This window comes from Zingiber officinale, chromosome 1B (assembly GCF_018446385.1).
Source record: "Zingiber officinale cultivar Zhangliang chromosome 1B, Zo_v1.1, whole genome shotgun sequence".
Classification (NCBI taxonomy): Eukaryota; Viridiplantae; Streptophyta; class Magnoliopsida; order Zingiberales; family Zingiberaceae; genus Zingiber; species Zingiber officinale.
In genome coordinates, this window is record NC_055986.1 from 138,061,545 (window position 1) to 138,087,549 (window position 26,005).

Sequence of the window (26,005 nt, forward strand, 5' to 3'; positions counted from 1 at the left end):
ATAATTTTCTCACAATCAATTGCCCAATCAATCACACTCTCACGTGGAAGCTACCGTGCTTTGCAAAAAAACACCTCTTGATCGATCAGTCGATCGATCAAGAGCTCCTGCTTGTCGCGAAGAAATGTACCCAATCAATCACTTGATCGATTGGCGCAGGTCTTGATTTATTACCCAATTGATCAAACACCTTTCTATTTCACGAAGAAAGGCTCCCAATCGATCCACTGATCGATTGGATTTGGGCCAATTGATTACCCAATCGATTGGATTTGGGCCAATTGATTACCCAATTGATTGCTCCAACCCTAACTCCCTTAATTGAGTCTAGAGTTCCCTTGCCAACCTCTAGTTAACCATGACTTATTGGGACTTCTCCACCAAGTGTCCGACCAACCTTTTGATCCACTTGGAATTTGCCAACTTCCTCTTAGACTGCCAATCACCAAGTGTGGTCCTCCTTGATACAATTCGATTTTCCTCTCGCCTAACCATAGTTAGGACTATACCTTGTCAGCGTACGGTCCTCCTTGACTCACTTGGACTTCCCTTTACCTAACCACAGTTAAGGCTTTCTTTTGGCAATGTACGATCCTCTTTGATCCACTTAGACTTTGCTTGCCTAACCATAGTTAAGACTTTCCTTGACAACGTGTTGTTTGTTGGATCGATTACACACATGAGAGGGAGGGTGAATCACCTAGTTTTCAAAATTCTTTTTTTTTTTTTGCAGTTTTGAAATCACGAGTATGCATAGCGGAAATTAAAAATAAAATAATATAAAAAAAAACATAGGCTGTTTTACTTGGTCCGGAGTCTTCGGCGACTCCTACTCCAAGACCCAAGTCACGCGGACCTATCGATGGAGAATCCACTAAAAACCTCTTTTGGTACCTCTGGAAGAGGGAATCGAATACAAATAAATTTAGAACAAGTGCAACACCTTGTATTTATCCTTTTACAATAATTAAATACACAAAATAAATGTTACCGACACTTAGAGATTGATGTTGAAGTGCTCGTGTCGATGTCGGTTTGCCGGGTGTGATTGAAACTCCTTGGAGCAGTTATCGGGCGCAGTAGCTTCACAGCAAAGTCGTAGCAAGAGCCCAGAGCCCGGAGCAGTTGGAACTTCAAAAAGATGCATAGTAGCTCGAATAGTCGTTGTTGTTGAATGCCTTCTCGAGACAGCCTTATAAAAGGCATGGAAGGCACCTTCCATAATCATGGAAGGCACCTCCAATGAGGCAAGATCGATCCCGATCAGCTCGGTGCTTATCCATGAATTCGACCAAAATTTATCCTTCGGAAGGCGCCTTTCATAGCCATGGAATGTGTCTTCTATGAACAGTACGAAGACACCTTCGGACACTGTTTATCAGAAGGCAATTTTCTTCTGTTTTCCTTGTAAAACAATGTTAGTCCAAAATACCCTACAAAACCAATATTAGGACAATTTAATAATAATAAAAAGTAGTAATTAGTTCTTATCCTCTCATGACTAGGAACTAGTCAAGGTCTCAGCTTAGGGATCCCAAATGGACCTAAACTGGATCGACGCATACTGTCCCTTCAATTGGGACGTGTCCTCACTTGATCACTCTCCTCCAGTGACTTACCTTAACTTACCAGTTTGCCAGACATCCGGTCAGTCTGTCGACCTGTCTGGACTTCGTGCCTTGCAAAACAATGTTAGTCCAAAATACTCTACAAAACCAATATTAGGATAATTTAATAATAATAAAAAGTAGTAATTAGTTCCTATCCTCTCAGGATTAGGAACTAGTCAAGGTCTCAGCTTAGGGATTCTAAATGGACCTAAATTGGATCGACACATATTGTCCCTTCAACCGGGACGCGCCCTCACTTGGTCACTCTCCTCTAGTGAGTTACCTTAACTTACAGTTTGCCAGACATCAGATCAGTCCGTCGACCTGTCTGGACTTCGTGCCAACTATCCGATCTGTCCGTTGACCTAGCTGGACTTCGTACCAGCTATCCGGTCGACCCGTCAACCTAGCTGGATTCATGCCAGCTATTCGGTTACCCCGTCAACCTAGCTGGACTTCGTACAACTATCTGATCGGCCCGTTGACCTAGCTGGATTTCATACCAGCTATCCGATCGGACCGTCGACCTAGTTGGATTTCGTACCAGATATTCGGTCAGCCCATCGACCTAGCTAGATTTCCTGCACACTTGATCAAATAGTTAGATCACAACAAGGCCTAACTTAACTTGTCATTCATCAAAACTCGAGTTAGATAGTTAGTATAAATCGCACCAACAATCTCCCCCTTTTTGATGCAATGACAACCTGGGTTAAGTTAGAGGAAAAAAATGCAAGAATGAATAGACAAATGATATGGTTTTAAGTATTTTGAGTTTTGATTCGATTTTTTTAACTTTAACTTAACCCCTTTAATCCTCCCCCTTTGGTATTCATCAAAAACATGAATAGACAAAAGAAAAAAAAAATTGTTAGGGAAAGTAAGAAACTTTATAATAATTCTTAGGATTCCTTTGAGGGAGGAACAAGTATAACCATAAAAACTAGTAAAAAAAATATTTTACAAAATATGTTTAAAGATTGTTTTGAAACCACTTAGTCTTTCAAAATGATAAAGAGAACAACTTAAAAATTTCAAAATAAGTTTTGAAAAGAACCTTTTTCAAGGTGTGTTCAAGACATGTAAATCATATTTGAAAAACATTTAAAGATATTTTTCAAAATAAATTTTAAAACACTGTATGTTAGTATTTTCACAAGAGTAATAAAGTTGAAAATACTTTTAAAACCCATTAACTTTGGAAACTTTAATTGCTAAGTTTTTTTTTAAAAAAAATTAAAAACAAAAGGTTAAACTGCTAAGTGATGCAACATCTAAAATTGTTTTAAAGTAGAAAACAATTTTCAAAATAAAAGTTCAAGACATTTTAAAAATGAATATTTTCAAAATTTTGTTGGTTTATTTGTCCTCCCCCTGAACTTGAGATTACTTTATAATAATCTAATCAGCTATAAATTATCTTTAACTGTTTAACTGTTAGTTACTAACTAATTATTAAAAGATAGCAGTATTCACTTGATTAGTCAGGTTAAGTCTTTTTATCTAGTTATTGTTTGACTAACCTGAATTGCTTAACCCAATCACTATAAGTTTAGTATTTAATGCTCATACTTATGTTATTGTACTGATATAAGCATCTTAAGTCCAGGCAAGCTGCCTATGCATCTCACCCCTTTTCTAAGTTTGGCAATCACAAAGAAGGTAACCCTAATGTGTTGGTGAGATGCTCAAGTCCTAAATTTATAGGAGCATGCTTTCTATGAGTTCGATCTAGACTAAGGCTAAAATTGATTTGAGAATTCTAAAAATAAGGGAATTTTGAGAAAAATTGATAAGGAATTTTGCCCTAGAATTTAAATTTTTTGAAAAATGACGATCCTAGTCTACGAAACATATTTCTAATTTTAGCAATTAGACTAAAAGACAACTAACTGAAAATAGTAAGTCAAGTCATATACAATGCATAATAATGTAATATGATTAGGTCTGATAGTCATGCATAACATCGTCAGCAAGTGGTGTAGGGGTTGCTCAGGAGCACGCAGGGCCTGAACAATCTGCTCGAATTTGGTGGTCATATCATCTCGGAGGGAGGTAAATCCAGTGGTCATCTCCCTCCGGAGTGTGCTGAATCCATCCGAGACAGGCTGCCAAAGCTGCACGGAGGACTCCTTAAGTTGAGCAAGTCAATCCTCGATGGATAGAGAAGTCGAGGGTTGAGTCGAGGTCAAAAGCTGGTCCGTAGTCGGAGCATGCCCAAATATCTCCTCAGCCGTGAACTCTAGCCACTCCTCTCCCTCGACTGGAATAGGAAAGTCATCCCCGGTCTCGACTGGTATGGCTGGCTGTGGCCCACCTCTCCATACTAAAATCCCCTGAGCAGTGATGTCTATATGCACTAGGGCTAGCTGACGCTAACCAAACTTGTCATATGCACTAAGGGAGCTGGATGTACCCTGGGTCATATCTACTCCTATGGTCGAAAATATGTCTGTCAAGATGTGACTGTTAGAGTATATACTAAAAGTCTAGCTTTTTGTATAAACATTTATTTTGAAATAAGAATCACATTGGTCAAATGTCTGCATTTATATGCTAAGTGTAATTGTTCATTTAATTTATATTGAAGATAACATGGTGTGTGGTGTCACACAGAAGAACATATTATCAGCTCCTTATAAATTATAAATAGTTGTTCACAACCAAGATGAAATGAGATAAACTATTGGAATGGTTGTAGTGTAATTTGGTATTAGTTTATCTTGATTATAAAATTACACTAGTACACTGTAAGTGTATTGAGTAGGACCATTTGAGGTTGTTCTTTTTATACTGACTGATAAAAAGAACAAGACCTCAGTTATTATGGAAGTGTGTACTCTTAATCATGATATAATAACAAGCACGTATACTTAATATTTATTTCTTTAATTTATCAATGGGTGTGATTTAGTTTGTTAAATCAATAGGCCCGATAAGTTAGAAAATGATATTATTTATATGGTGTGTTGTTGATTATAGAATGAAACTGTGTCCTAGTATTCTAGGTTGATGATGCTCCCTTGAGGAGCTCATAAGGATTGTCATGTAAACCCTGTAGGTGGACTTAGTCCGATATGACAATAAGGTTGAGTGATACTACTCTTTGAGCTAGATATTAATTAAGTGAGTTGTCAGTAACTCATTTAATTAGTGGACATTCGATATCTTAAACACAGGGGAGACTAACACACTCATAATAAGAAGGAGCCCATATTGTAATATAGGATTGGTGCGATAGTGCAATAATAACTCTTTAGTGGTATGAGTTATTGTTGATGAAATTGAGTTGGGTGTTCGAGGCGAACACGGGAAGCTCAAGCTCATCGGGAGACCAAAACCAATTCCTCCTCTCGGTCCCTATTGTAGGCTCTTATTTATAAAGCCTTATATTCACTTAAAGTCAAGCTTCTTATCCATTTTATGGTGGCCGACCAAGCCAAGCTTGGAGCCCAAGCTAGGGTCGGCCAAGCCAAAGGATTGAGCCAAGTTGTGGCCGACCAAGTTTGGAGCCCAAGCTAGGTGGCCGACCACATTAAAATAAAAGGATATTTTAATTTTTAAAATCTTTCCTTTTGTGGAAGCCATGGTTTTAAAAGAGAGTTTTAAATTTTAAAAGCTTTCCTTTTATAGTTTTCTACAAAGGATTAAGAGAAAGGTTTGATATCTTTCCTTATTTGTAGTTAAAAGAAAGATTTTAATTTTTGATAAAACTTTCCTTTTTTGTAACCATCCACATGTTTTAAAAGAGAGATTTTAATTTATAAAATTTTCCTTTTATAACCAACAAGGGATTTAAAAGAGAAATTTTTCTATTAAAATTTTTACCGGAAATAAATAAGGAAGTTTTAATTTTGTGTTTAAAACTTTCCTTGTTTGGAGCACAAGTAGGTGGTCGGCCATGACAAGCATTAAAGGAAGTTTTACTTTTTTTGTTTTAAAACTTTCCTTTTTAGTCATTGACAAGGAATATAAGGAAGTTTTAATTATGTTTAAAACTTTCCTTTGTTTGCCAAGACCAATGATTATAAAAGAGATGGAGGGGTGCCTCATGAGATAACACATATTCTATTCCTCTCTTCCAATCCTTAGTGGTCGGCCCTTGTCCTTCTCTCATCTCCTTTTGTTTTCTTCCTTGGAGGCCGGCAACATCAAATTTAGTATTAGTTGAACCAAAAATTATATCATCTACGTAAATTTGGATTAGAAATATATCTTTTTCAAGGGTTTTTACAAATAGGGTTTGATCTATTTGACCTTGTTTAAACCCCTTAGATATTAGATAAGTTGATAAGCGTTCATACCAAGCCCTAGGTGCTTGTTTTAGTATATATAGGGCTTTCTTTAACCTAAAGACATGGTTTGGGTGGTCTAAGTCCTCAAATCCTTGGGGTTGACTTACATACACTTCTTCTTTGATGAAATCATTCAAAAATGTAAATTTTACATCCATTTGGTATAACTTGAATCTTGTATGTGCTGCATAGGCCAACAACATCCTTATGGATTCAAGTCTAGCTACGAGAGCAGGTCTCATCATAGTCTAACCCTTCTACTTGGCTGAACTCTTTTGCTATCAATCTAGCCTTGTTTCTTACTATTTCGCCCTTATTGTCTAATTTATTTCTAAATATCCATTTAGTGTCAACTATGGTTTTGTTTATGGGTTTAAGTACTAGTTCCCAGACCTCGTTTCTTTCAAATTGGGTTAACTCTTCTTGCATTGCTAATATCCAGTCTGGGTCTGGTATGACTTCTTCTATAGTTTTGGATTCAATTTTAGAGATAAGGGCTACCTGACTTAGGTTTCTATAAGATGATCTAGTTCAAACTCCTAGAGTTGGGTCACCCAAAATTTGATCAGATGGGTGATTGGTATTTATTCTTGATGGTCTTATATTAGGGTCAATATTAGGGTCAATAATTGGTTCTTGTGATTCACTAGGTTTAATTTGAACATCTTCATTATTTTGTATGTTTCTTGAATTAATATTTTCTATATTTTGATTAATATTTTCATTTTTTGAGTTATTATCTTCATCAAAAATTACATTAGTGGTTTCTTTAACTTTTAGGGTTTCTTTGATATACACTCTATAGGCCCTACTAGTTGTGGAATACCCTAAAAAGATCCCAGGGGTTGATTTTGATGTGAATTTTCCTAGGTAGTCTTTAGTGTTTAGAATGTGGACTTTACATCCAAACACTTTTAGATAATTTAGTATAGGTATTTTATTATAATATATTGCATAAGGAGTTTTATTATGAAATTTATTAATTAAAATTCTATTTTGAATATAGAAGACTGTATTAATTGCCTCATCCCAGAATTGACTATTTAAGTTATATTCATTTAACATGGTTCTAGCGGCTTCTTGTAGGGTTCTATTTTGTGTTCTACTAGACCATTTTATTGGGGGGTTCTAGGGCATGAGTACTCGTGTTTGTATCCATTAATTTCATAAAATTCAGTAAATTTATGGTTTTCAAACTCTCTTCCATGATCACTTCTAATCCTTTTAATTTTAGTATCTTTTCCATTTTCTACTAAGTTGCAAAAGGTTTTAAAGATTTCGTAAGTTTCATCTTTAGTTTTTAGAAATTTTACCTAGGTAAATTTTGAGTAATCATCAATTATAACTAAGCAATACTAGTTCTTGCTTAATTAGTGACTTGGCTCCATGTGAATCAAACAGGTCTAAGTGTAGAAGCTCAAGTATTGAGTTAGTTCTATTTAAGTTGGTTAATTTGTGGGTTGATTTGGTTTGTTTACCCTATTGGCAAGCTTTACAAATTATATTTTCTATAAATTTTAATTTGGGTAAACCTCTAACTAAGCCATTTTGACTTATTTTCAAAATGAGCCTGGTAGCCCCAGTCTTCTGTGTCACAACTTAATTTCCTCTTGTTGTGTCAATAGACACTTTAGTGAGGAGATTGGTAGGTCAATTATATAGATGTTTTTTTTCCTAATTCCCTTAAGTGTAATTTCAGGGTTTTCAACATTTTTAATTAAGCAATCAGTTTTTGAAAATGTGACCGAGTACCCTGAGTTACATAATAGACTAATACTAAGTAAGTTAAAATTCAGTTGATCAACCAATAAAAATTTTCGAATATAGAAATCGAAACTTAGTTGGATATTACCTGTTTTAATTACCTTAAGTGTTCTATCGTTGCTGAATGCAACTGACCCTAGGTTCTTGAATTTCAGCTTAGTAAATTTCAATCTGTCTCCAGTCATGTGTCTGGAGCATCCACTATCTAACATCTATTGATCTAAATCTTTATGCTCCTACACATAAAGTATTTGATTTGGTTCAATCTGACGGATCGAAAGATAGTTTGATTAAAATTAACCCTTTAATATTCCATCTCACCCATTCTAAATTATCAAACATGGTATTCCTATGGGTGATTCTGAGATGGTTTTGTATTTAATTAAGTTAATAATATTTAGGTTTAAGCTATGAATTGGTTGGGTCAATTTAGATTAGGTTAATTAATTGAGATTAATTTAATCAGTTTTATTAATTAGATTAGTTAAATTTATTAATTGATTAGGTTAATTAAGTGAGATTAATTTAATCAGTTTTATTAATTAGATTAGATTAAATTAATTGATTAAATTAAATTAGATTAGATTAATTGATTAAATTAATTGATTAGGTTAAATTAGATTAAATTAATTGATTAAATTAAATTAGATTAAATTAATTGATTAAATTAAATTAGATTAATTAAATTGATTAGGTTAATTGATCTAAATTTTACCTAAGTCTATCTCACCCTTTTCTAAATTATCAATCAGGGAACCTTATAGGTTTTTGTGAGATGATTAATTTAATCTTTGATTTAGGTTATTATCTAAAGATTATTTACATTTGAATTAGACTCAGGTTTTCCAATTAGTCAATTAAGTATTCATTTCAAAGATTGGTTTCCAGACTGTGGTGAGGCACTAGGCCTTCTTGGGTATGGGATCATCCATCACTTCTTGACAAAGCCTTTCAAAAAAATTGGATATTTAATTTTCCTTTAAAAATCCCTAGGTCTAACTAATCAAGTGTAAATCACGCTTAGGTCCTTATCTAGCCTAATCTAAGTATGTATAATAAAGGCAAGAAAAAACAAGCATCAAACAATTCTATTTATTAATAAAAATAGTCTTTCTATTGGCTCCCCCTGGATCATAGCCTCGATAGGGTCTATCAAGGTAATGAATTTGATCCTTGGGGACCCAATAATGTCCAAGTCCAACTTGATTGACCAAGTCTGACTTGGGGACCCATGCTTGGACTAATTTAGTTCTATTAACAAGGGATAAATAAAATTTATATTTTTGTTTAGCCTTAAATCCAAATCCGGATCGATTGTAAATGACTCGCTGTTTTCTAAGAATTAGATCAAGATTCTTAGAACCCAAGGCGAACTGTTCCAACGTATTCTTTAGTTCCTTAACTTGATTTTTTAGGCTAGAATTCTCTTCCTCAAGCTTTTGGACTTGAGTTGAGGTTCCAGTCTGAAGGAGGTCAGTCAAGGAGCTAGGGTTAGTCACTTCTTTAAGGGTTGTTACCTCCTTTTGAAGTGATTTGACCCAGACATTGGATTTAGCTAATTTACACATAAGGTAATTGACTAAATTATAAATTTTTTTTCTTGAGAAATACTTACAGTGGGTTTAGGTCGTTCGGAAATAGATACGGATCCGTTGCTTCTCTCGGACTCTGTTTTCGATTCACTCTCGGTCTCCGATTTGTCGATTTGTTCCCAGGCTGTCAGCGCAAGGAAGCTCGTCTGCCCGAGCTCTTCATCGGAATCTTCTGATGAGGACTCATCCCAAGTTGCTTGCAGTGTTTTCTTCTTCTTCTGCTTCTTTGCTTCCTTCTAGTTTTAACAGTTGACTTTGATGTGTCCCTTTTGATTGCAGTCATAGCAAGTTACTTCGAACTTCACCTTTGAACTTGTTTGTACTTTTTTGGATTGAATCACCTTTTTGATGTCCTTCTTTGTGAATCCCTTCTTCTTTTTGTAGAGTATGCGCACTAGGTTAACAAGTTCGGCTGCTATTTCGTCATCGTCTGAGTCTGGTTCTTCTTCAGACTCGGATTCAATCTGATGCTTCTTTCTATCCTCCTTTGCCTTGCTTGTACCTGCAATCAACGTAATACCTTTCTCGGTCGGACGTGCATTAGTCTGTTCATGCAATTCAAATTTGGAAAACAACTCATCTAGTTTAATTAAAGATAAATCCTTAGATACCTTGTAGGAGTCTACCATTGATGCCCACAACGCATTTCTTGAAAAAGCGTTGAGTGCGTACCTTATTACATCCCGATTCTCCACCTTCTGTTCGATTGTGTGGAGGTCGTTGAAAAGATCTTAAATGCGTGCATGAAGTTGGCTAGCCGTCTCACCTTCTTGCATTTTAATGTTATACAGTTTATTAAAAGTAAATAACGCTTGCTTACCTTCGTGTTGAAAGTGTCCTCGTGCAGCTCGATCAATTTTTCCCACAACTCTTTCGCGCTTGAGAACGGGCCGACTCAGTTCAGCTCCTCCTTGTTGGAGCAATCTAGGTGCCCTAGGTTTTGATGTTTGGGCAAAAGTTTAAGTTAGGTTTATTGTTGTATTTGATATGCATTGTGAGTGTGCAGGATACAGGTACAATAAGGAAAGTCCAAGTGTAATCTTGGCAGAGGAGAAAAGTCCAAGGATGAGTCTTGGCGATGTAAGTCCAAGTATGTAGTCTTGGAAACGTAAGTCCAAGTGTGACTTGGCAATGGATGAAGTTCCGGAGGTGAGGAGCCTCTTGACAAAGGAAGACCCGACAATAAGGACAAGGCCAAAGGAAGCTCCAGAAGGCAAGACATGAAGGATGGGGAGACATCCGAGGGATGCGATGTTGATGGAGGAGGCTAGAAGGCTAGGTCTAGGTTGGTCGGGCGAAGACGAGTGCTGAGTGATTGTACTCGGGGCGAAATCTTATGGTTTTAGGTTTCACTGTAGCAGCACTGTTATGACACTGTAGCAGCACTGTAGCAGTCGACTGGTACACTGTAGCAGTCGACTGGTAGTTGACCGTTGGGTAACGGTCTTCACTTAAAGGACCAGTCGACTGGTGTATACACCAGTCGACTGGTAGCGGGAAAACAACTTAGTGTTTCCCTCTCGAGCTCTATTTAATAGAGCTCGAGGTGCTTGGGCATGGTTGACGAAATAGACTTAGTTAAATCCTATTAGAGTCTCCCAAGCCTTCGTGTGATCGGTGTGCTTGTATTCAAATGTTTGTGGCGAGGTTTCTCCACCAACAAGGAGCTTGAGCTAGCCGGAGGTTTTCCGGGGAGTCATCCACCGACGGATCAGGATTGTCCACCTTACGGACAGCCGTGGAGTAGGAGTTTTATCTCTGAACCACGTTAAATCAACGTGTTAGGTTTGCTTTCTCTTGTTAGTATTTGTTTTTATATTTCCACTGTGCACTAACATTATAGGAAGCGATCAATTTGGGTGAGACGCTATTCACCCCCCTCTAGTGGGCGTCAAGGTCCCAACAAGTGGTATCAGAGCTAGGTGAGCTCTTGTTGGACTAATCGCCAAGGGAGCGAGTGCTAGAGGAAGAAGATGGAGTCGGAAGGTCCGCTATGATGGGACATCCGAATCCCACCTCCATACGAGCGCGAGGACTTCGACTATTGGAGGAAGCACATGGAGATGTGGTTCCAAATGAATTGGAACCAATGGATTGCGTTGGAGGAACCGTTTAAAGCTCCAGCGGACAAGAAGGGAAAGCGTCTTCGACGTCGATATTGGACCGATGAGCAAAGGGAGCAATTGGAGACGGACAAAGAGGTAATTAGAATTTTAATTAATTTATTACCTCCTAATGCGATATTAAATATAGGTGAATACGAGAACGCAAGTGACCTTTGGAAAAAGGTAATTGCGCTTCATGAGAGTCCTACATAAATCCAAGAAGAGAAGGAGCCCAAGGAGAAGAGTTCATTGGTCCAAGAAGAGAAGAACCAATCGAATGTTTGTTAGGATGTATACTAAAAGCCTAGCTTTTGGTATAAACATTTATCTAGAAATAAGAATCACATTGGTCAAATGTCTACATTTATGATAAATGTAGTTGTTCAATTAATTTATATTGTAAATAACATGGTGTGTGGCGTCACACACAGAGGATCATGTTATCAGTACCTTATAAATTATAAACAGTAGCTCACGACCAAGATGGAAAGGAACAAACCAGTGGAAGGTCGTAGTGTAATTAGGTATTAGTTTATCTTAACTATATAATTACACTAGTACACTTAGAGTGATTGAGTAGGACCATTAGAGGTCGTTTCTTTTATACTGACTTTATAAAGGAACAAAGACCTCAGTTATTATGGAAGTGTGTACTCTTAATCCTAATATAATAACAAGCACATATATTTGATATTTATTTCTTTAATTTATCAATGGGTGAGATTTAGTTCGATAAATCAATAAGCCCGATAAATTGAGAAATTATATCACTTATAGTGTGTGTTGTTGATTATAGAAGGAAACTGTGTCCTAGTGATCTAGGTTTATAATGTCCCCAAGAGGAGCTCATAAAGATTGTCATGTTAAACCCTGCAGGTGGACTTAGTCCGACATGACGATAAGGTTGAGTGGTACTACTCTTGGACTAAGATATTAATTAAGTGAGTTGTCAGTAACTCATTTAATTAGTGGACATTCGACATCTTAAACACAGGGAGACGTACACTCATAATAAGAAGGAGCCCAAAATGTAATTTGGGATTGGTGTGGTAGTTCAATAATAGTTCTTTAGTGGAATGAATTATTATTGATGAAATTAAGTTGTGTGTTCGGGGCGAACACGGGAAGCTTAATTTCATCGGGAGACCAAAACCAATTCCTCCTCTCGGTCCCTATCGTAGCCTCTTGTATATAGAGATTTATACCCACCACATACCCACCTTCTTACCCATCCAATGGGGCCGGCCAAGCTAGCTTGGAACCCAAGCTAGGGCCGGCCAAGACCAAGTGGATGAGCCAAGTTGGTGGCCGGCCAAAGCTTGGGTCCCAAGCTTAGGTGGCCGACCACTAGAATATTAAAAAGGATTTTTTAAAATTATTTCTTATGTGGATATCATGTTTTTAAAAGAGAGTTTAAAAAATTAAAAATTTCCTTTTATAGCTTTCTACAAAAGATTAAGAGAAAAGATTAATCTCTTTCCTTATTTATAGATTAAAAGGATGATTTTAATTTTTTGGTAAAAACTTTCCTTATTTGTAAATCATCCACATGTTTAAAAGAGAGTTTAAAATTTGAAATCTTTCCTTATTTTTTGAAAAGGTGAATTTTAAATTTTAAGAAAACTTTCCTTTTTTAACCATATTCATGATTTAAAAGAGAGTTTAAAAAAAAAATTAAATATTCTCTTTTATAAGTTTCTACGAAAGATTAAGAAAAGATTTGATATCTTTCCTTATTTGTAGATTAAAAGAGATTTTAATTTTTTAGAGATAACTTTCTTTTTATCCACATGTTAAAAAGAAATATTTTAATTTATAAAATTTCCTTTTTATTAACCAATCATGAAGGGATGAAAATTATTGGAGAAATTTTTTAAATTTCTGGAGACAACTTAGGAAGTTTTAATTAATTAAAACTCTTCTTGTTTGTAGCTTTAATATGGACGACCATTATAATTGATGAGAAGAAAATTATTTTTAATTAATTAAATTTTCCTTTTCAATGGCAAAAGAATTAAGAAAGTTTTTATTAAATTTTCCTTATTTGTCAAGACCAAGGATTATAAAAGAGAGGGTAGAGGAGGCTTCATGACTAACGACTCTATTTTATTTTCTCCCTCTTTTCTTCCTTGGTGTGGTCGGCCCTTCTCCTTTTCTCTCTTCCACTTGTGTGGCCGAAATCCTTTATCTCTTGGAGCTTGGAGGAGGTGGCCGGATCTAGCTTGAGGAAGAAGGAGAGAAAGCTTGCATCCCTTGGAGCTTGGTTGGTGAAAAAAAAGTTCTTCATCCTTTAGAAGATATGCTTGGCCGAAACTTGAAGGAATGAAGAAGAAGGTGCCTTGGTGGTTCTCGTCTCGGAAGATCGTTGCCCACACAACGTCCGGGATTAGAAGAGGAATACGGTAGAAGACCTAGAGGTTTTTGTTTGCAAAAGAAAAGGTATACTAATATTTAATTTCCGCATCATACTAGTTTTATTTCTTTGTAAAAATACCAAATACAAGAGGCATGCGATTCTAGTATTTCGAATTAGTTTTCGATGTTGTGTTCTTTTATTTTTCTTTTCCTTGTGATTTGATTGTTCTTTTTGGTTGACCTAAAGTTATTTAAGGAAATTAAATATTAGCTTTCCTTAAAAGGCTTTGTCTAGGCGGTGGTGGTTGTTCCCATATCCAAGAAGGCCATGTGCCTCGCCATGCAGTCCTGGAAGCCAATTTTGGAAATTAATATTTAATGGAATTAATAACCTAGGTGATTTGGATCGAACGTGTTAAGTTCCGCAGGAGATCCAAGTCTAAACCTAAAAGAACAAATAAATTAAACTTTGGATCAAACGTGTTAAGTTCCGCAGGCGATCCAAGTTTAATTTAAAAGAACACATGGTAGCTAGGAAAAGGTTCAGACCTTTGTATAAAATTTTTGTACAGTGGAATCATTAGGTTTTCCGAGTAGCAACCAACAATGTTGACACGAGTTCAACGTCCGAGGAGGAGAAGGAAGATGAGGAGGTATCATCCATATCTTCAAGGGAGGAAGAAGTGGAATCGTCCACATCTTCAAGTGAAGAGGAAGAAGAGCAATCCAAGGAAGAGGAGATCTTGGAAGCTCAACCCTCCACCTCAACTACCAAGAAGAGAACAAAGGACCACATCAAATGTTTTGAGTGTGGTAAGATGGGGCACTACAAGAGTAGGTGTCCTTCGCTCAAGAAGGTAAAAGAGGTAAACCCTAAACTCACTAAAGTTAATTTAGAAACTAATGTGAGTTGTAGGAAGAAAAAGGAGAAGAAACACATTAGGTGCTTTACATGTGGTGAGTGGGGTCACTACCACACTAAGTGCCCAAGGAGAGGAGAGCTCAAGAAATTGGTGCACTTGAAGAAGTGGGAGAAGAAGTGGAGGAAGAATGGAGGCTCATGTCAAGGGGGAGCTCCAAATGTAAAGGGTAAGGTAAACCCTAACTTGAATTCAAGTTCAAATTCAAATTCCTTCATGCATGTTAAAAATAATATGAATTATTTGCCCATACATATTTATGGTTTTAGATATAATGATAGGAATAGGGTTAATGTAGGTGATAACCCTAGGAAGTCATTTTCAAATGATAGACCTAAAAGGACCCAAACCACTTTGCCTAAGGGAAGGAAAGTGGGTGAAAACCTAAGCATTAATCCCAAGAAAGGGAGACATATGCCTAGGAAGGTGGGTAGGTCTAGGGATGTTCAAAATGGACATGTTGACTCTAGGGTTAGAACCCTAGAATTAGAAAATCAAGCCTTAAAGGTAAGGCTTGAAGAAATGGAGAAAGTTCTAGAGAGATTCATTATTGGACCTAAAGGACTTGACATGTATTTGGGTGGTAAAAACCCCAAAAATGTCAAATTAGGTCCCTCTCATGTCAAGAGGAGGTCAAGTGCTAGGGTGACACATGAAAATGACAAGGGAGGAGTGACAAAGGACAACGGAAAATCATCCAAGGTCTGTCATAAGAAATATGCAAGGGTGACATATAATTATGGCAAAGATGAGGTGTCCAAGGTTAAGGACAAGAAGAAATTAACCAAAGACAATGTGTCTAAGGTTAAGAAGGTGAGTTTTGTAGGCCAAGTGTCACCCGAGGTGCACCGAAGTGGCCTAGCCATAGTGGATGAGTCACCAAGGGAGGTGACTAAGGTTAAGATTCCTAAGGTGAGGAAGAGCCTTTGGGACCCATGGTAGATGGATTATCAAATGTGTCAAGTGGTTAGGAAACGGACTTAAGTCTCTAACCTAGTGGGTTGACACAATTGGGATGATATCATGCATGAAAATATGACATTGGGGGTCATATTGCATAAAAAATTAGTTTTTGATGTATAAATGCCATATAAACCCATGCTAGGGAAGTATTGTGGTTTAGTATGGGCAAATACATCAAGAGGAAGCCAAAACTAGGACTTTAGGTCAATGTTCAATTGAACTATTTAGCTAGTTTTGAATTTTATGTCAATCTTGGGATCTGTGATAAATATATTTTATATATATATTTTTCCCAAGTATACATGGATAAAATAGACCTCTCCACGAAATTTGAGATTTTTTGGAGGTCTGTAGAATTTTTGGTGCATTTCTGAAGTTGGTCAGAAAAGGTTAATTTTTACAGAAATATGGTGTCAGTCGACTGGTAACAATGTTTTTGAGCACAGAATGTCTTTGTAAGCTCATTTTGATGAGGGCAGTCGACTGGTTCCGATACCAGTCGACTGGTAACAGTGTATTTCGAACACAGAAGGTTCTGTGAGTGGAAATCGAAGGGGGCAGTCGACTGGTACATAGTGCAGTCGACTGATACCAGCCTAAAAGTGTCTTTCAACACTGTTCTTGACCGTGTCAACTAGTTTAAATGTATGAGATCCATGGGAGATAAATACATGAGTTTAGAGTCAATTTGGATGACATGTTTTAACAATTGGGATATTGTTGGAGCTCTTTTTGATGTATGGCAAAAGGGGAGAAGTTTAGGTTTAAGTGGGATACCTATACACCTTTGCAAGAAATCCTAGCTCGAGGGGGAGCTTAGGTGAAGGGGGAGCGATTGTTTAGGCAAAGGGGGAGAAGTTTACCTTTGCGGGAAATCCTAGCTCAAGGGAGAGCTTAGGTGAAGGGGGAGCCTAGGGATTTAGGTTACATTATTTATGCATGAGTTGATTTGCATATTTATTTGCATATGTATTGCATTTATGTTTCCTAACTTAAACAAGTTGCCAAATATCAAAAAAGGGGAGATTGTTGGAGCAATCTAAGTGCCCTAGGTTTTGATGTTTGGGCAAAGGTTTAAGTTAGGTTTATTGTTGTATTTGATATGCATTGTGAGTGTGCAGGATACAGGTACAATAAGGAAAGTCCAAGTGTAATCTTGGCAGAGGAGAAAAGTCCAAGGATGAGTCTTAGCGGTGTAAGTCCAAGTATGTAGTCTTGGCAACGTAAGTCCAAGTGTGACTTGGCAATGGATGAAGTCCCGGAGGTGAGGAGCCTCTTGGCAAAGGAAGACCCGACAATAAGGACAAGGTCGAAGGAAGCTCCAGAAGGCAAGACATGAAGGATGGGGAGACATCCGAGGGATGCGAGGCTGATGGAGGAGGCTAGAAGGCTAGGTCTAGGTTGGTCGGGCGAGGACGAGTCCTGAGTGATTGTACTCGGGACGAAATCTTATGGTTTTAGGTTTCACTGTAGCAGTAATGTAGCGACATTGTAGCAGTCAACGGGTTACTGTGGCAGTCGACTGATACACTGTAGCAGTCGATTGATACACTGTAGCAGTCGACTGGTACACTATAGCAGTCGACTGGTAGTCGACCGTTGGGTAAGGGTCTTCACTTAAAGGACCAGTCGACTGGTGTATACACCAGTCGACTGGTAGCGGGAAAACAGCTTAGTGTTTTCCTCTCGAGCTCTATTTAATAGAGCTCGAGGTGCTTGGCCATGGTTGACAAAATAGACTTGGTTAAAGCCTATTAGAGTCTCCCAAGCCTTCGTGTGATCAGTGTGCTTGTATTCAAGTGTTTGTGGCGAGGTTTCTCCACCGACAAGGAGCTTGAGCTAGCCGGAGGTTTTCCTGGGAGTCATCCACCAACGGATCGGGATCGTCCACCTTACGGACAGCCGTGGAGTAGGAGCTTTATCTCCGAACCACGTTAAATCAACGTGTTAGGTTTGCTTTCTCTTGTTAGTATTTGTTTTTGTATTTCCGTTGTGCACTAACATTATTGGAAGCGATCGATTTGGGTGAGACGCTATTCACCCCCCTCTAGTGGGCGTCAAGGTCCCAACACTCCTTTGTCAGTCGACATTAAAGAGTGCATATTTCTTTGACGTTGACTTCGACCTTCTTTATTATACTTGCGTCCCAGTTCTCGCATGAAACTGGTTTTCTTGTGCCGTCGAGTGGGAGTGTGATGCGGGTTTTGATGATCACCCACATCTCAAACTGGATTTGAAGGTAAAACTCCATTCAACCCTTCCAGTAGCTGAAATCTTCGCCGGAGAAGAGCGACGGTCAGGCTGTACTATAACCTTCTTGATGGGTCATTTTTTAGAAAACCTCGCACACAAAAAGACAAGAAGTTTTTTTTCAAGACTTGGTCTTGGATTTAGTAATGCGTGATTCAAGAAATTAAAATGCGAACTCGAGTGGTGTTGCACCAACTTCGAGAAAAAATTTGATTGTGATAAAAATAGATTGGAAGGCGGCAATTTTATCTATTCCGATAGACTTCGAAAAAATTGAAAATTACCACGAAAAAAAAATGCTTGAATGATGGTTTCACCAATTCAAAGCGACCTCACTCTGATACCAATTGTAAGATCGAAAGCGCTATAGGGGGGTGAATAGCCCTCGTGGCTATTTCGTTCATTTAAAGCAATCGAGTAATACGCAGCGGAATAGAAGTAATAAAAGAAATGACACGTTGGTTTTACTTGGTTCGGAGCCTGTGGCCACTTCTACTCTAAGGCACACGCTCGTTAAGCATTTACTTTGGGCAATCACTATAAGCTCAGAAATTTAAAATTTGAAATACAAGTAAAGTAGTAATGAAATTATACCGACAACGAAAAACACAGAATTTTAAAGCTTCGGGTCGTCAGTGTCTTATTACAGCTTTATCGGATCGTCCTTTGAGCAGTACATGGAAGAATGGTTGCGAGTTCTCCTTGTTCCCTTGCTGCTGCTCGAACTGGGCTTAAGTAGCCCTTGGAGGGCGCCTCCAACACCATGGAGGGCACCCTCAATCCCGCCGAAACTACAGCGTGGATGAGCTTCGAACTTGTCGCCGCTTATCCGCCTAGGGTGACTCCAACCGCATGGAGGGCGCCCTCCACCTGCGTCCAGGACGCCTCCAAGCTCCATGGAGGCGCCCTCGCGCCTTTGCTGTGGAGCTGTCGACGAGGGTGCCCGAGGCACCCCCAAGCTCCATGGAGGGCGCCTCGGGTACTGTTCATTCGAGGTAATCATGTCCGATTCACTTTCTGCAAAATATATTAGTGCAGAAAACTAACCATGCCCTGTAAAATAAAGTTAGCACAATATATACATGATAAATAAAATATTTGACAGTCTTCAGACTGTCAGGTTCTGATTTCAAATTTCCTATCTAGAAACCCTAGTTCGAACCGATGGCTATTGTTCCCTCACCAGGGAACATGTCCTCACCTACTCCACTCAGGAGAGTTTACCAGTTGTCAGACCGGTCCTCCAGACCGATTGGACTTTTGCTCAGCGCCCGAGGTTCCAGGACTTTCTGCTAGACGCCAGCTCCATGACCCGCCCAGTCTTCCACCGGATTCGCAACACCAGGACTTTCCACCTAAAGTCTCCAACACTAGGACTTTTGTCCGAAGCCCTTGACCCGCCAAGACTTTCCACCTAGGGTTACCACCTTCTAGGACCTAGGGATACCACCCTTTAGGGTTTTTCATCTGCCTAACCGCAGCTAGGACTTTTGCCTAAGTACACTTAGGACTTTCCTGCAAACTCATTCAAACACGTTAGATAACAAATAACCTTAACTTTGAACCCTTTATCATTATCAAAAGTTAGATTCGATCATCGAATACTTCTCGCACCAACACATTTCTTAATTGTTTTAATTTTTTGTTCTTCAATATATCAGACATTCAGACTACATTAAGTCATTCCTAATTGGGTCAAATCAAGATGGAATTTGTTCTAATTTATCTAAAAATGAAACTAAAATAATATCATGGACTAAATTAAGGCGAGATAATTAATATATATTAGCCATCACGCACACGTAATGTATGAATACGTGTAAATTATATAAATAAATATTTATTATCAAATAATTAAACAATATTATTCAATGCTAGTGTGATTTATTCTATAAAAATCTTAATCCAAAAATAAAGTAGAAATTATGTTATTAATCATACTTCAAGTTATGTAGTGAGAATGTCTTATGTCACTCGAAGAACCAAGGAGATAACGGATAAGATACAGAGATGGATAGATACGACTGTGATTTTTTCCAAAGAATCGATGAGATACAGATGGATTGATGTGTCTATATCGATATGCAGAAGAGTTAAAACAGATGAATTAATACGTTGTAATACAAAAAGGATAAGAAGGAGAAAACTGTAACAAAAATTGAAGAGAGAGAGATGGGAGGAGAGAACAATGAAGAACCAATGAGGATTGAAGCGGCGAGAAAAAGTGATGCAAATAGTAGAAATTAGATTATGCATCGGTGATTTGAAAAAGTTGAAATTATTAATAAATCTTAAAATTATTTTAGATATGTAAAGAAAAAAGAATATTAACATAACTTAATTTTAAGATTCATAAAATCAATTGAGAGATGATTATTAAATAGTTCAGATTCGTAATTAAATAATAAGATTTTAGACATTTATTCAAATACTAGTCATTAGTTGGTCAATAAATTAAAATATATATATAAAAAATCAAAACTAGATACTCAATTATATTAGTAATCAAATTAGGTAATTGAGCTAATTGAGATAGATCCATCAATTTAAATTTGTTGATTAACTCCATTTTCTATTAAGAAGCTAGTTAAATAAGAAAACATGTTTTAAAACACCAGATAATGTCAACATGTAATCGATAGCCACATTGGTTACAATACATAAGCAAATAAAAAATAAATGTGCGTTTGTAATTATTCATTGAACTCTTATTTTTAAACACTTTATGTATATTTTATAGGATAAAACAATGTATATATGTCTATGCAACACACATTCAAGAAATTAATTAAATAGTATAATGCTTTAATACTTGAAGCTACATTATTAATTATATAAATATAAAATTTATTTATGACTCATGTGACACCATCCATTATTTCAAATTACTCGATTCCTCATAGATGAAAAGATCGGATCTATTACTTGTAAACTTATTATCCACCTTAATTCAACTATTACTAGAGTTGAAATAAAGCAGATCCAAAAGAGTAAAGAAACCAACTTAGCGACAGGAAATTAATATAGTTTGGCATGACAATATTAAGTAAAATCCAACAGAAACATTTTGCAAAAAAATTACTGATTAGTGATTAATCACGAAGTCAAAAATATATTTACACAATGCCTGACATCAATATGCCCTTAATCATATATAATTGGAGGAAATGAAACACTAATTAATTAAACAGAGCATATATCTAACTAGTAGTCTAAAGAAGATCAGGAAGCATATGGATGAATGAATATTGCGATATGAACAATGAGGAGTCGCGGATCGTTGAACTGTCGAGTTACTATTGTTCTTCAGGAAGCGAGAAGCGGCAGAGAGGGCATGAACAGCTCTTCTCTAGCCACTTTTTCAGACACGTCGCGTGGAAGAGATGACTGCAAGGCATGGCCAACACTTGAGCCGACATCCCGAAATCCTCTAGACATATGAAACAACAGTCGGACTCCTCAGCGGTGACCATCTTCAACCCCTCCACTGCCACCACAGATGCTGGCCTGAGCACTCGACCGGAGTAGGTGTCATCGTCATCGTCGTTTTCGTAGTCATCCTCATAGTCGTCGTCCTCCTCCTCATCATAGTCGTCATCGTTGTCGTCATCATAATCATCGTCGTCATCGTCGTTTTCGTCGTCCTCCTCCTCATCATAGTCGTCGTCCTCCTCCTCATCATAATCATCGTCGTCATCGTCGTTATTGATGTTCATGAGGCCAATGAGGACCGAAGAATTTGTGTGAACGATAATGACGGAAGATGACTCCATCAAAACAAGATCCATCATGTGTAAGATGGCGAAGGAGGTGTACCAGCAGAATGCTCGTGTGAAAATGTCTAGGTTGTCAGGCTCCACTTGATCGGCCACCACATTCGTCAAAATCTCCCGTGCTTCCCTTTCCCATGCCTGCTTGTTCATGAGGACGTTGAATGATCTGTGAAAGATGAATCCGGCTTGCTCGACTGGGGTCACCCGAGGAGGAATCGTCCGCAGAGAAAAATAGATGGATAATCGGGGCGGTTCTATCGGCGTCGGAATCATGCGACTTTGCTGGATTTGTGCCCCTATCGTCATACGATGTCCCCGTGAGACGATTGAATGCAACGGAAGATCCACCAGAATGTCCTCCACAGGGGCAGCGTCGGCGGCCATCGGTGATGAAGGCGGAGAAGTGATTAAAAAGTACTCACAATGTTGATGAACTAGTGGTGCAACTACAATCTTCCGGTATTATATAGAGCAAACATATCTCCGATTTTTTCGTAAAAAACAGTTAACTTCAAATTATTTAAATAAATTTTGTGTTCTTCGATCTATTTTTTCGATAATTCCTCAACCACTCGTTACACAAGATAAATATAATCTAGTTCCGAAAACAGGGTTAGTTCGATGGGCTGCCCCCTTGCCCTCACTTCAACGGCTTTGGGTTATATTTTTAGGATCTAGGGTCTACCGTTTATGATCTAAGATTTAATATCAATTGCCATTTTTTTTTACATGTTAGGATTTAAGGTTTATGGTTTTAAATTTTATGATTTAAAAAAATGATAATTGATATTAAAAAAAACATAGACCCTAATACCACCCTAAAACCTTAAAAATATAATACGAAGGAGGTAGATCCTTTGGTAAAAAAAAAATCAAATGATGGACCATTTATAATTATGGTCAGATCATCGATCCGGTCGTGGTCACGATCCGGCCGTGGTCGGGATCCGATCGCGATTAGTTACGATCTCTCCTTGGGTTCATCGTCCTTCATGTTATAGTTTAGATTAGAGCGGGCTGTTGGAGGCTGCTCGAAGGTCGCCCGATCCCTGCTCATCGTCAGGCTGCCTGTCAACTTATCCACCGCCAACAGCTTCCTAACAAACTTAGTCGTCCACTCCAACTCAAATTATAATCTAGAAAATGATAAATTTAGAGAGAGATCATAATTAACTGTGGTCGGATTGCGGCAGGATTGAACCCAAAACAGTGTATTATTCCCTTAATTATGGGTGACTAATTACCTGATCAATTTCTAATTTTAGGTGCACTTTCATACTAGTTCACATTAGTCTTGCATATTAATTTCACTGGCACGTGTGATATTCTAATTTATTTTTTTCTCTAAAAATAATTTTCAAAATAATAATCTTTATTAGTGCTACATCAATATCTATTTTTTTTTATCTAATTTATTAGTCCTACAATCTTGAATTACACCAAACAATATCACCAATTAACCTATTAACCTTAATTAATCATTATCAAATTAATTATTAATTAATCATCTACTTAATTAATCAACTAATTATTAACCTAATTAATCAATCTATTAATAACAAATCTAATAAACGAATACTTAATGTTAATTAATCCGTTACCCTCGTTCTTCTCCTCTTCTTTCTTCTCCGACAGCGCAGCCTGCGGATGGCGGTATGCGGCACGTGGAGGTGGCGGTTGAGGCGGTTCACGACAGGAAATGCGGCGGCTGCTGGAGGCAGCAGCGATGGCTCTGGAAGTGACGACGGAGGCGATCTCCTCTGTGGGGAAAGAAATTAAAAGCAGCGTCTGCTGCCTTATCTCCTGAACCGAGCGTTCTCAGGCAAACCGTGATGGTGAGGAGGACAGGCGTCGACCGGTAGCTAAGCGCCGGCGGCGGCGATCACAGGCTGAGGAACATGGCAGCGGGTGTCGCGTGCGCGGCAGTGAGGGAGGCTGGCAGCGGCTCGCATTTGTGGAGAGAAGGAAAGGTGTGCGGTGTGGCATTTCGGTGCGGCGGTGAGACGGCGCGGTGAGGGTGCGGCCGGATTGCACGATCGAGGCGGTTTAAAAACAGAAGCTTAATGTTTTTATTTAAAATCTAAGTTAGTTGATTCAATCAATCCCTAATTTAAATAATTAAGATAGACTTTCTCAAATCCTAAGAATTATCATGTTCAATATGATTTATTCGTACATATCCATGAAATTGAACTAAACTAATCAAGTTTTTAATCTGAGATTGTTTATTTTTATATATTTTTAAACTAGTAAATTTAATATTATAAAACTATTTATTCAATTTGATCATTTTTATTTATTTATAAGTTTTGTCAATAGATATTATTCACAAACATCACATCTCTATTGCTACAACAAATATTAAAAAATTTAAATTTAAATATATTTACTTGTGATCGTCATTGTAATTTTGCCTATTTAATGGCCGGTTCCATCTGTGAAGTGCGAAGCGGTTCATATTTTCAATCCACGAGCCGTTGGGAGCGTCTCGATCGCCAGCAAGTACGGAGAGGCAGAAGCCCAGCGACGGTGGAGCGTGCGTTCCTCACACGACGCCCTTCCTTCCGGCGATTTTGATTCTGATATCGCTATAAAAACCCGCGCTTTGAGTCACCTTGAGCCGCATTGCCAGCCTCCTCCGCCTTCTCATCCGAGAGGAGCTAGCACAAGGGAGGAGGAGAGGAGCGAGAGAGATCCAAAGGTAAGGTTTGGTTCCGTTCCGACGTACGGTTCGCTCTCGATCCATTTTTTCTAGATGGCACCGATCTCCAGAGTTCCTCTCCTCCTGGCGGCCTGCTTGATTCTAGCCGTGGCGCTCGCCATTCCGGTCGCTCAGGCCCAGCTGGCTCCTGCCCCCTCGCCTACGAGCGATGGTGATTTGATCCTTAACTTTCTTTCGATTTGCTTCTGTGTCAATCTTAGCTTGGTGTTTTGACATTGATGTCTAGATTAAGCTCAAAGCCATTTTTTCCCCTTCAGTTTCTTGTGTTTTTCTATCCGTACGTTCTCATCTAAAGTTCCCATCTTTTGTAGAATTACATTTATTTCTCACTGCATTGTAAAATTCGTTCTTTTCCCCATCCTGCGAATGGATCGACCTGAATTTCAACAAATGCTAATAGAATGGGCATACTGTTGTGTGTCGTGCAGGGACATCGATCGACCAGGGAATTGCTTACGCGCTAATGCTGCTGGCCCTAGTGCTGACCTACCTCATCCACCCTTTGGATGCCTCCTCTTCGCACAAGCTCTTCTAAGCCTCTACCGACGAGAACAACATTCATTGGCTTGTGAATTGTGAAGGGTATTGGGTGTCAAGTCTTTTTTGTACCTAGGCTAGCTATGTGTGCATTCGTGTATGAGATTTGGAGTGATCGAGGAACAATCTTGCTGTCTGATCTCAACTTTTATATTGTTGATGTCGCTGCTTTATGGGCTTTCTCTTCCCTATATATCGTGAGCTTCACTGTGGTTCAAACGTTACGGTAAATTATTGACGGATGACTCGTATATGAGGGAAGGTCATGCGAGGGACGTCACGAATGAAAAGAAAAAAACGGTGAAAAAATTTTACGTAATAGAATTCTATTAAGATTTTTTTGTAACATAGTTCTGTTATAATTTTTCGGGTCTATTTTAATATGTTAGGGTTGAACACTATTTATAGGGATCATTATGAACATATTAGTAGGGTCATTATTACGATGAGACTCTTTTGTGTAAAAAGAATTCTAATAAAGTTTCGGTCATTTTGTGGAGTAGGCATACCGTCGAACCACGATAACTCTTCTCATTCTCCTTCTCTTTCTTCTTCTTCGTCGTGTTTTCTCTTTCTTTTGCATCTTTATCTTGTTGCTCCACGCAATCTTTTTCTCTCTTCCTCTTCTTCCATGTTAGAGGTTAAGAGGTGTTGAACCCTTCCTATTTGCACAATATTTGGTATCAGAGTAAGATGTTGATGGATTTCTTCAATATATCGGAGACGTCTTTTGTGAAGTTTCATAATATGATAAAGTTAAATCAAATCGGAAACTTTGGATTTGTTGGGGAGTTCGATGTGGTGTGTACTAAAACACGTTTTAGAAAACATGAGCAGTAGAATTAAAAACATAATAATTCCTAATATTACATCACACACACCACACATATATAAGGATACAACACGGCAATACATGACCATAAAATAAATTCCTAAAATAACTTTTACTCTAGGTATACCTGATGAATGATGTGAAGTGGAAACTGTTGGGACCGATGTGCCCGCTAGAGGGGGTGAATAGCGTTTCGTCACCCTTGCGTCGGTTTGCTTCGTCTTGTTGTTGTGCAGCGGAATACTCGAAGACAAACACTCACAATGCTAACGACTATGATTTACTTG

General features: G+C 38.1%; 1 protein-coding gene across 1 annotated transcript; it reads left to right on the forward strand.

Annotated features, from left to right (window-relative positions):
* Positions 1-24,093: 24,093 nt before the first annotated feature.
* On the forward strand, positions 24,094-25,001 carry LOC122002625 (arabinogalactan protein 16-like). The gene is made up of 2 exons (XM_042557897.1): positions 24,094-24,500; positions 24,778-25,001. Exons 1-2 carry the CDS (start codon positions 24,383-24,385, stop codon positions 24,882-24,884), a joined length of 225 nt encoding a protein of 74 aa, XP_042413831.1. The 5' UTR covers positions 24,094-24,382; the 3' UTR covers positions 24,885-25,001.
* Positions 25,002-26,005: the final 1,004 nt, after the last annotated feature.